This window comes from Pinus tabuliformis, chromosome 5_1 (assembly GCF_031772625.1).
Source record: "Pinus tabuliformis cultivar Carrire ecotype Pingquan chromosome 5_1, CPIR1, whole genome shotgun sequence".
Classification (NCBI taxonomy): Eukaryota; Viridiplantae; Streptophyta; class Pinopsida; order Pinales; family Pinaceae; genus Pinus; species Pinus tabuliformis.
Window position 1 is genome coordinate 384,341,830 of NC_142305.1, and position 12,918 is coordinate 384,354,747.

A 12,918-nucleotide genomic window follows, 5' to 3' on the forward strand; every position below is an offset into this window, starting at 1 on the left:
TTGTCACTTTTGCAAGTTCTCCCATGTGAGGTTCTTGTTGTGGTATACTAACCATGAGAACAAGATGATTTTGATAGGGATATGATTTTTCCAGAGGGCATACAAAATCAGATTCTCCATACACCTGCCACCTCTACCACATAGAGTAATATATACATCAGCCACCATAATATTTCCGGACTTCATTCTTCCTGACCACATCAGTTTATCACATTGTTCCTCCTGGCATATACCTAGTGCTTTAAAGCCAGCACTAATTTGCTTCCATTCCATAGCCAGATTACCGACCATCCCCAGTTCTTGTGGTGTTTTCCATATGGGGGATCTTTCCTGCCATGAATTAATTAGTTGATTCCAGAAATATATGCCTTTTCCATATAAAAAAGCAAGTAAGGAATCAGATACACAGCAATCCCCACCGGCTCCTAGAATCTGATCCACCCCAATGATGATAGAGTGACCAAAACCCATATTCCACACCAAATGTTGAATAAAAAATTTTGCAACCTTTTGCAAACTGCGCCATATGGCTGATCCACATGAAATACCAATACTGTGCTTGCAGAACCAATATAGAAAATCCTGGTTTTTCATATATTTTTGTCTGATCACCTTGCTCCATATACTAGACCCAAAGATAGCTCGCCATAAGGATTTCACCAACAGTGAAGCCCCAAATGTTTTAAGATTCATAATACCCCAGCCCCCCATTCTTTTTGGGCAAGCAATATGAGACAATTTGGTCAAGTGGAATTTATTCTGTCCATTGCTACCAGCCCATATAAAATTGGCAATAATATGATTTATGCTATTTATGATGGCCATAGGGATGTGAAATAAGTGTGCCCAATATACCCCCAGTTGGGTAAGAACAGCCTATGTGAGAATCACGCGTCCACCCAGAGACAAGCAGCGGAATTCCCATCCAGAAACTCGTTTGAAAAATCGGTCAACCAGCCATTGCCAATCAATGTTTCTATAATAGTTTGGTTTAATGTGATAACCGAGATACTGCATACCATTCTGCATTGATTCTGCCTCAATACCGAAGAGATTTTTAATATAATCAATGACTTCCATATCACCCAAATCATGATATACTATAGATTTGTGCAAATTCATATTCAAGCCAGTAGCATTAGCAAATTTTTTAAATATATGAAAAAGATTCAGCCATGTGAGACGATTCAGCATACCCATGATGAGCACATCATCAACAAAAAAACCATGTGAAATTTTGATATTGTTCCCCATTACCAGTGCCAGAAATTGGTCATCATCCACCGCTTTTTTGATCCGCAAACTCAAGCCGTCCATAGCCAAGATGAACAAGAGAGGAGAGAGTGAGCAACCCTATCACAGTCCCCGTCCAGCCCTGAAAAAGCGAATAGGGTATCCATTGATAATGACTGCATAATTTATATTCAAAACACATGCCATGACCCAATTCACACATCTGGGTTGCAATCCAATTTTGTGCAGGACCAGTCGTAGATAGCCCCAATCTAAACAGTCATATGCCTTTTGAAGATCCACCTTCATAATGGCAACATTTATGTGCTTTGTATGTATCGAATGCATACATTCTTGAGCAATGGCAATGACATCATGAATTTGCCGATCCTGTAAAAACCCATATTTCTCAGGTGATATAAATTTAGACAATATGCTCCGCATCTGGACAGCTATGGTTTTGGAAATGATCTTATAAATAAGATTACATAGCGAAATGGGCCTGTAGTCATTGAAAGTCGAAGATGGGCAGCACTTTGGAATGAGAGCAATATATGTAGAATTTATGCGTGGATGGATTTTCCCCGTGATCCTTGACTCCTCCACCATATTCAGAAGATCACTTTTAAATATATCAAAAAAGTGTGTAAAAATTTCAGTCGACCACCCATCCGGGCCCAGGCTTTTATCCCTCTTGAAAGTTTTTAACACCTCCAGTAGCTCATCTTCAGTGACCGCCTTGAAAAGATTTTCATTATCACCAACGTCGAACATAGTAGGATACAGGTCAACAACCCATAACATATCTCCCGTGTCAACCTCCCCTTACATTCATATGCATTTTGGAAGTGTGCAACAACTGCTCCACTTATCTCCTCTTGTGACTGGAAGCACTTACCATCACATCATATATTTCCCAAATGGAATTGATATTGCGCCTATGATTTGCATAGCGATGATTTTGTTTTTGTCGCCTTCTTTTATCCATATTGCCCTGCTCTTCAAACGCCATGTGGCTTCTATAGCAGTTAAGATACCCTTTTTCTTGTGTTCTAATTCATGAATACGGGTCTTGATATCCTCTCGAAGAAAATGTGAAGTCATCCAGGGAAATAACGAGTCCAGTTCTTGTTGGATATCCCTTAGATCCTTCTGTTGTTCCTTAGCCTTCTTTTTTTTCCATGCTTTTACTTCCCTTCGAAGGATGCCCAACTTTTCTAGAATATGTTCCATAGGGGAAGTCCCCAATATATGAGCCCGAGTCCATATCATATGAACAAAAGCATTGAAATCCTGGTCTTCTAGCCATGTTCGATTAAATTTAAATGGCATCCCATACCTATAAACCTCCACCCGCCAATGCAGAGTTATGGGCCTATGATCAGAGAGGTAATTGTTGATAACTTCCGTATGTGCATTGCCCAGGCGCTCCATCAAGCTCTCGTGAAGGATGAACCAATCCAGCCTTTTCGCAATGTATGCCGCACCTTTTCTACCATTATCCCAGGTGGGAACTAACTTCGATGGACATAAATCAATAAAATTATGCTCAATAATAGCCTCACGGATCAAACCTGCCATTGGGTCAATTTTCCTAGACATCCCCCATACTTCGTCCAGACCAACAATGCAATTAAAATCCCCCGCGATAATAAGTGAAGCAAGATCCATAATACCAGATGCAAACAGTTCATCCCAGAATACCATCCTGTTCCTATATGGACCATATAAGTTCAATATGTGTATACGGTCCCTTTGCCCACGAAAATAACCTTCAATTAAGATTCTGGCCGAACATGAAAAGGCTTTATCCCGAACCCAATGAGGATCCCATAATACCACAAGACCTCTGTGAAGATTCTTTTTCAAAATTAATCGTTTTCAACTTTTAATGACTAAATAGTTTCTCACATGGTCGACTATGAATCATTATCCCATCATGATATAGGGTTTAGATATATTTCAAAAGAAATCATAACCTTTTTGTTTTTAGATTAAATGGAAAAAATGTTATAAAATAAAAATAAAATTAAATATTTATAAAATATTTTGACTATGAAATAAGTTATGGCTTTTGGGCTTGTGATATTGATAAGTCATAATACTGACCAATATTATTATAACAAAACTTATTTACAAATTAATAATATTCATGATGAAGTAGGAGTGAATATGTATGATTAAGAATCTGGTTATATTGTAAGTTTATTGTAAATCTTAAATTTTTATATATTTATTAATTAAATTTAAATATTATTATAAAATTATTACAAATTAATAATAAGATAAAAATAATTAAACTTGAATTAATCAGAAGGAGTTGCAGCTCACAGGTGAGTACACCACCTGGAGACTGCACTCAACAAACAAGGAGGAGACTCTCGCTCACATTCACCCTGCATTACATGAATGAATATTACATATTAAACACATCACTGAAAAATAGGTAGTTGTAAACAACCTCCTAAATTCTAGGAACAACTCCTAAACTAAGAAGATGCGTTACAACCACATAACCATTTCTCCATTATTTCTAACTCCTCCCCTTAATGGAGAAAGGGTTATTTTGCACACCTAACATCCCTCTAAATAACTCAAACTTTACTCGCCCTAGAGGCTCAGTAAAAATGTCAGCTAAATTATCACAAGTATTACAATAATCCACACAAATTTCCTTTGGCTGTATCTTTTCTCGGACAAAGTGAAACTGAGTATCAATGTGTTTAGTATTCTTATGGAAAACTGGATTGTATGCAAGCTTTATTGTGCTTTGATTGTCAGTTTTGATGTTGGTTGCTGCTTTTTGTCCTTCGCCTGCATCACTAAGCAATCTCCTCAACCAAATGGCTTCGCATGTAGCTGCACACAATGCCTGGTACTCTGCTTCACATGACGATAATGCTACAGTGCTTTGCTTTTTGCTACTCCATGAAATAACCCCGGATCCAATGCTAAATGCATAACCTGTGATAGATCTACGATCATCCAGGTTGCCTGCCCAATCAGAATCTGAATAACCTGCTAAAGTAACATCAGAAATGTCAGTGTATAAAATACCATAATTACAAGTACCACTAAGGTACCTCAACACACATTTTGCTGCATTCCAGTGACTGTCGAGTGGTCTGGACATAAACTGGCTCAGCACACTAACAGAGTATGCCAAATCAGGCCTAGTTGTCGTAAGATATATCAGACTTCCCACTAGCTGTCTATACAAAGTGGCATCCACCTGTTTCGTGCCATCGTCACTGCTTAACTTGAGATTCTGTTGCAATGGTGTTGCTGTTGTTTTACACTGTTCCATTCTGAATCGTTCCAACAGGTTTCTGGCATACTTTCCTTGAGTTAGAAAAGTTTGACCAGAATCTTTCCACACTTCTAGTCCTAGGCAATAATGAAGATCACCAAGGTCTTTCATTTCAAATTCCTGTGACATTTGCTGCTTGATTTCTTTGATTAAACTATTTGCATTCCCTGTTATTATCATGTCATCCACATACAAAGAAATCAAAATTATTTGCCTCTGTTTATTTATCTTGGTGTACAGATTTGGATCGTTGAGGCTCCTATGGAAACTATGCTGAACAAAAAATGAATCAATTTTGTCATACCATGACCTGGGTGCTTGTTTCAATCCATAGAGTGCCTTATGGAGTTTACACACTAAATGTTCCTTCCCCTTTTTCACAAAACCAGGAGGCTGTACTAAATATATTTCTTCTTTTAATTCTCCATTCAGAAATGCAGATTTAACATCTAACTGGTGTAGCTTCCATTTATGTTTTGTTGCTAAACAAATTAGCATTCTAATTGTATTAAGTTTAGCTACGGGGGCAAAGGTGTCATCAAAATCAATTCCTTCCTGTTGTGAATAACCCTTTGCTACCAGTCTTGCTTTGAATTTTTCTACAGTACCCTCTACATTTATCTTAGGTTTATACAGCCACTTACAACCTATATGGTTTCTTCCTTCTGGCAGCTCAACTAAGTCCCAAGTATGGTTTCTATATATGGATTCCATTTCTTCATGCATTGCAACCCTCCATTCATCTGATCTACTTGCTTCTTCATAATTTGAGGGTTCTACAATATTTAAAATTTTGGATATTAAAGCATAGTCTCTGAGTTTTGCAAGTAGTCTAGTTTTTCTACCTGATCTTCTTGGTAAAGGACTCACCTCAATACTTCCTGTTTCAACACTGTCTCGGCCTGCATCCTCACTTGTTGAGCTATCTGCTGCTACTTCTTCCTGTTTCTGCTCCTGCTCCTTTTCTTCTTCTTCTTCTTCACTGTTCAGTTCTATCAGAAATGGAATGTGGCTGTCGTTGTTAGAGTCTTCCTTTCCATCTCCTATCTGTTCATGAAAAATGACATCTCTGCTTGCAAACACTTTATGAGTCACAGGATTATATAATTTGTATGCTTTATATTCTGTGCCATATCCTACAAATATGCATTTCAAGGCTTTGGGATCTAGCTTTTTCCTATCTGCTTTTGGTACATGAGCAAAAGCTTTAGATCCAAATATTCTCAGATGACCAACTGCTGGTTTGAGTCCAAACAATGCTTCAAAGGGGGTTTTGAAGCCTAGACATTTGGTGGGACTCCTATTCTTTAAATAAACAGCAGTATTAATGGCTTCTGCCCAAAGACCATTAGAGATGCCCTTACCTTGAAGCATACTTCTCGCGCACTCCACAAGGGTCCTGTTCTTCCGTTCTGCTACTCCATTCTGTTGTGGAGTGTGTGGCACTGTGAACTGCTGTATAATCCCATGCTGCTTGCAGAAGTTCATGAACTCATTTAACCTGTATTCCCCCCCTTGATCCGAGCGGAGAATCTTTATCTTCTTTCCTATTTGGTTCTCTATCATAGATTTGAATTCTTTAAAATATTGGAAAACTTGACTCTTTTTGCTTAAAAAATACACCCACGAGAACCTAGTGCAATCATCTATAAATAGGAGAAAGTAGTATGCACCTCCTAAAGACCTAGTCTGCATAGGTCCACAAATATCTGTATGCACTAGTTCTAGGATGTCTCTTTGTTTTCTGTTGACATGCACAGGGAATTCATCTCTATGCATCTTCCCTAATGCACATCCATCACATTCCAGTTTGATATTATGTAAAGCAGGAAGTCCATCGACCATACCTTTATTTTTAAGCAAGATGAGATCTTGTAGATTGATATGTCCAAATCTCTGGTGCCAGAGATTCTCAGCTGTTGATGTTGCGGCAACCATCACTTGTTGTGGCATGCTCCTTGCATCCAGTTTATACAAGTTCCCCACGCGTACTCCTGTTGCAACTATCTCCAATTTGCTATCCTGAATGACACATCCATTCTTGAAGAATTGTACTTGCATGTCCTGGTCTGTTATCATAGAGACAGAGATCAAATTCTTTTTAATTCCTGGAACATATAGAACATTTTTGAGATGTTTGATGTCGCCACTAGGTAGCTTCACAGGAATATCCCCACAACCTTTGATCTCATACCCACTGTCATCACCTAAATAGATTTTGGATCCACATGCAGAATCTTCAAGAAACTCAAAATATTCTCTCTTACCAGTCATGTGTGAGGATGCGCCTGAATCGACATACCATGTATTGTCCTCATCTCCTCTTGATGCTGAAAGTGCACAGTCGACTGTAAATAGCCGAAGATCATAGCTGTGGTCTTCCTCTTCTTCAGCAAAACAACCCTGATGCTTCTTCTGTTTACCTCTCCTTTCATCTGTTTGCCTCTTATAACACTCTCTGATTTGGTGACCAGGCTTTCCACAGTAAAAACATCTCTTAGAATAGTTATCATTCATACCTCTAGATGGTCTCCTTTGAAAGGAGTTGGCCCCTTTCTGCTGCTGCTGCGGTTGCTGGTGCTGATGTTCGTGCTGGCGCTGCTTTCCTCTGTGCTATATTTTCTTTGCCATCAGAGCAAGGCCATTGCTCTGGGTCTTCAAATTTTGTCTTCGCTCTTCCTCCTGGAGCAGAATCGCTGTCAGCTCATCAAAAGAGGGGGCTTTCTCCCTCGCTGACAACCCTGAGATGAATGTCTGATATTCATCGGTCATCCTGTTTAGTGTGAGGGTAACCAGATCTGAGTCTGATACCTTTTCTCCAATGGATCCCAATTTGTCTTTCAGATCCTTGATTCTGGCTGTGAATCCATCAACAGATTCATTCTCGTCCATCTTTAGTGCATACAATTTTCCTTTGAGTGCGAGAACACGATTTGTGTTCTGTGTCTCATACAGACCCTTGATCGTGCTCCAAATATCTGCGGCCGACTTGCAATCTCGAATATGAGGGATAATGTTGTCTTTGACAGACATCTTCAGTATGACTTTTGCCTTTGTTTCTCTTTTATCCCAATCCTGTTCTTGGGTTGTATTTCCGGATCTCTGTTCATTTCCCAAGACGATCGCCCATGCGTTCGCACTCTCCAGCAAGGTTTGCATTTTGAACTTCCAGTTGGAAAAATTCGTTCCATCGAGCTTGCCGGACTCGTGGAGGTATGATTCCAGACTGTTGTTCATTTTCGCACTACTGAACACTCGAATCGGCCACCACCGGGCAAGTCCGATCTGCTACCACCGAACAGATCAGGAACTTCTCTGTGCCACCACCGGGCAAGTCCAATCTGCTGTCTCCAAACAGATCAGGGACTTCACTATGCCACCACCGGGAAAAACCGATCTGTCACCACTGAACAGATCACAGAGCTCTGATTCGCCACCACCGGGCAGGTCCGATCTGCTACCACCGAGCGGATCACGGAACCTCACTTCGCCACCACCGGGCAGATTCGATCTGCTACCTCCGAGCTGATCAAGGATCCTCAATTCGCCACCAACGAGCAAATCAAATCTGCTACCACCGAGCAGAAACCTTCACGTACCTCCACCGAGCAACTCCGATCTGCAACAAAGATTGCAGATTTACAGAAAGAAAGGGCTGGCGCTGAGAACAGCGCCGAATCCGCGCTAATTGAGGAAATCAAGATTTCTTAAAGTGCAGGAAAATTGGCGCGATTAACCAGCTCGGATCCGCGCTGATTTGTTCGTTCTTTTCTCTGGCGCGCTTTTCAGTCTTAAACCCGCGCCAATGGCGCGACTGTTTCTCCAAAAAATGCGCTAATTGCTACAATCTTTCCAAAAAAAAAAATTATGCTCCGAATTTCCGCTCCAACCCTTCCTTCGGCTCAGTGATGATCAGTCATCTGATACCTTTTCGTTTCAGGTGTTACTGCAGCTCCACCTAATCACACAGCTATCTTTACATGTACTCCTACCACTTCAGATGTGTAACTAATAATACATCCCAGAAAAAAAATAAAATTTAAGGCTACCTCTACCCTAAGCTCTGATACCAAGATAAAAATAATTAAACTTGAATTAATCAGAAGGAGTTGCAGCTCACAGGTGAGTACACCACCTGGAGACTGCACTCAACAAACAAGGAGGAGACTCTCACTCACATTCACCCTGCATTACATGAATGAATATTACATATTAAATACATCACTGAAAAATAGGTAGTTGTAAACAACCTCCTAAATTCTAGGAACAACACCTAAACTAAGAAGATGCGTTACAACCACATAACCATTTCTCCATTATTTCTAACTTAATATTCATGATAAAGTAGTAGTGAATATATATGATTAAGAATCTTGTTATATTGTAAGTTTATTGTAAATATTAAATTTTTATGTGTTTATTAGTTAAATTTAAATATTATTATAGAATTATTATTTTAATTTATACAATAAAATAAATTTATAATTTTAATTTATATAGTAAAATAGATTTAAGCCATAGTTATTATTTATAAGTTATATATTTCAATGCCATATTTAATGATTTTATTTTATTTAAAAAATAAAATCATAATAAAAACAAAATTACAATATAATATATTCAAATATATTATTTTTAACTTTTCATTATTAATTAAATCAACACTTACACATTTACACTCATTCAAATAGAAATATATACATAATCCTTATAAATTTACACTCATTCAAATATCAATATATATTACGTAATAATTTACATACTCTTTTTCTCATAATAATATTTTTCTTATTATCATCTTTTTAAAACAAAATATGTAATTCAAATATCAATATATATTACATAATAATTATAGGTTTCATATAAATTTACATACTCTTTTTCTCATAATAATATTTTTCTTATTATCGTTTTTTTAAACAAAAAATTTACACTCATTCAAATATCAATAAATATTACATTAATGAATTTACATACTCTTTTACTCTTTTTTTAAGAATAATAAAAGAATAATATTTTTCTAATTATCATCTTTTTAAAACAAAATATGTAATTCAAATATCAATATATATTACGTAATATCTATAAGTTTCATATGAATTTACATAAACTTTTTCTCAGGAAATATTTTCCTTATTATCATCTTTTTAAAACAAAATATGTCAATCTTTTTAAAACATAACATGTAATTCAAATATCAATATATATTACATAATAATTATAGGTTTCATATAAATTTACATACTCTTTTTTTTAAATAATATTTTCCTTATTATCATCTTTTTAAATCAAAATATGTAGTTAAAATATGTCAATCTTTTTAAAACATAACATGTAATTCAAATATCAATATATATTACATAATAATTATAAGTTTCATATGAATTTACATACTCTTTTTTTTTCAGAAAAATATTTTCCTTATTATCATCTTTTTAAAACAAAATATGTCAATCTTTTTAAAACATAACATGTAATTCAAATATCGATATATATTACATAGGTTTCATATGAATTTACATACTCTTTTTTTCAGAATAATATTTTCATTATTATCATCTTTTTAATAATTATAGGTTTCATATGAATTTACATACTCTTTTTTTCAGAATAATATTTTCATTATTATCATCTTTTTTGTCAGAATAATATTTTCATTATTATCATCTTTTTTGTCAAAATAATATTTTGATTATTATCATCTTTTTGTCAGAATAATATTTTGATTATTATCATCTTTTTAATAATTATAGGTTTTATATGAATTTACACTCTTTTTTCCAGAATAATATTTTCATTATTATCATTTTTTTGTCAGAATAATATTTTCATTATTATCATCTTTTTTGTCAGAATAATATTTTCATTATTATCATCTTTTTGTTAAAATAATATTTTGATTATTATCATCTTTTTGTCAGAATAATATTTTGATTATTATCATCTTTTTAATAATTATAGGTTTTATATGAATTTACATACTCTTTTTTCCAGAATAATATTTTCATTATTATCATTTTTTTGTCAGAATAATATTTTCATTATTATCATCTTTTCAAATCAAAATATGTAGTTAAAAATGTATAGCAATGTAATCGAACCCCGTGCCTCTCGCATGCATAGCGAGCGCTCTACCGTTTGAGCTGCATCCCCAAAGTGTCAGAATAATTTTCCCTTATATTACCTATAAATTAAAATATCAAAATTCAACTTAATTGTTTGATGTGAACTCTGCGACAAACTACTACAGCTATTTAACATAAATAGATTAAATTTCACAGGATTACTAATAAACATGATGGAATAATGGAATAAATGAGAAGCGTGTATATGTTCCTCCGAATTATTTAAGGTAAAATCGCCCCCAATATCATATTTATGATGGAAATTTTGGTTTTAGGTTTTTGGTCGATTTTACGAGGGCTTTGGTCAAATTTATGATGATTTAAATCAATAATTTTTTGAAAAAATGATTTATGATGATCTAAAGATTAATTTTTTTTAAAAATGATTTGAAGACGTAAAATTTTGATTTGCTGTAAAATAAGGTTTTTTAAGAAATCGGGAGATTTGAGTGCTCCATAATCAACGCTTAAATTGGATATTACTCTGATATGACCAAGTTTATCCAGACTCACTAACCAAATTCGAGACTTGTTTGGACTTTGAGTTGTTATCGAGTTATATGAGTGAAATCTATTACCTCTCATGGGTGGGGGTGTTGAAATGTCATTATCAATGATAAAGGAGTCATTGTTGAGGTGGTATGTCATTTGATGCACTCAAGTGAGATGTAAGGATGTAAGTTAGTGCAATGTAAATTGGACACAAGTTGCATGCACTAATGCAAATGTGATGAGAGGCATGTGTTGGTTGAAGAAGGCTTTATTAGGTTGAGCAATTCACATTATTAATTTTTTAGGCACATAATACAGTAAAAAAAAATTATCTAGTTTGTCAAAAATTTTACAATGTAATGATTAGTTCCCTCCCTTCCAATAACAATGGATTCAAAGGTATCATCTCATTAGGATTCTCTATCACAGAAAAAAAAATGGATGGTTGTATCCGAAGAATGAAAAAACTATTGTTGTACTTTCTTAGGTGCGCAAAACTTGTCTACATGGGGAACAAACATATCTTGATACTCTTGAAGAATTTTGTAGCCTTATGTTAAATTGGTTTATCATGGTCCTACGCAACATGTATTATAACAGTATCACTTAAAGACATAAACAATGTAATGGAACACTCTAAAACTACAAGATTGGAAAGTTGTAATTGAACTCAAATAACATTTGTCCCTAATGGTTAGGATCACTTTCTTTGGTTGCACCAAATAGAAGCCATATCACTCCCATAGGAATGCATTGCTTACATAATTTTTATCCATGTAGCAAAAGTTTGGCATTGTTCCTTCCACATTGTTCATTATATATAAAAAAATATCTTTTAGTTTCTTGTATGGAATACCATCAATGTATAGTGGACCATTAATTATTATAATTTGGCTAGTCTGATGACTTTGGCTAGAGGAGTTCTTGAGGGTGACCTTTACAAATTGCTTGTTGATTTAGTGGCACATGTACATTCTAGTAAGAAGTTGGATGACCCTTCTAGCTTTAGTAAGGCCTATGAGAAGTAGTGGTGGGAGGCTGTGACTGAGCAGTGTAACTCTCCTACAAATTGATGTTTGAGAAATTGTATCAAGACTAGGGGAGGACCAATGATTAATTCTAGGTTGGTTTACAAATTCAAGCATGTAGTTTATGAGGGTAATGAAAAATACAAGGCAAGCTTTATTGCAATGGTGTTCTCTCAGAAACAAGGAGTCAATTATGATGGCGAATTTGCACCAATTGTCCCATACACTTCTATCCATACCATTCTTTCCTTAATAAGATGTTTTTGATGGCATTTGTATCACATGGATGTCAAGGCTACCTTCTTGAATAGTGTGATTGAAGAACAAGCGCGCATATGTTATCCTAGAGGTTTTAAGATGCATAGGTGGGATACCCATGATTACAGATTGTTATAGTTGTGTCTTATGATGTTGACTTGAGGGATGATGGAGTTGGAAGGCTGCTAGTGATCTATAGTTATGTTCCCTCACATTCACATGAGGTTAGCATTCTTTGAAGGTTTGAGATGTTTTGATGATACCTTGTGTAGTTGGATATAATGATACTTCTACATCTTATAGGATCAATATTCCAACACAATGGGAAACTATGGTGAGATGAGATGTGAATTTTGATAGGAATGTGGGATATTCTAGTTCACAACATTATGATTTAGAGATTGAAGGGAGAGCGAATGGTTGATGTTCCAAAAATTGATTTATCGGTTAGAGATAAGTCATATTTAGGGGT

The 12,918-nt window shown here is 35.6% G+C and overlaps 1 protein-coding gene across 1 annotated transcript; it reads right to left on the reverse strand.

The window, feature by feature from the left end:
* Positions 1–876: 876 nt before the first annotated feature.
* LOC149165055 (uncharacterized) lies at positions 877–1,317 on the reverse strand. The gene has a single exon (XM_089429691.1). The coding sequence runs from the start codon at positions 1,315–1,317 to the stop codon at positions 877–879; it is 441 nt and encodes a 146-aa protein (XP_089285817.1).
* Positions 1,318–12,918: the final 11,601 nt, after the last annotated feature.

Bases quoted from the DNA above. Each gene is read 5' to 3' on its own strand.
- LOC149165055 (XM_089429691.1), bottom strand. From the start codon at position 1,317: ATGGACGGCTTGAGTTTGCGGATCAAAAAAGCGGTGGATGATGACCAA.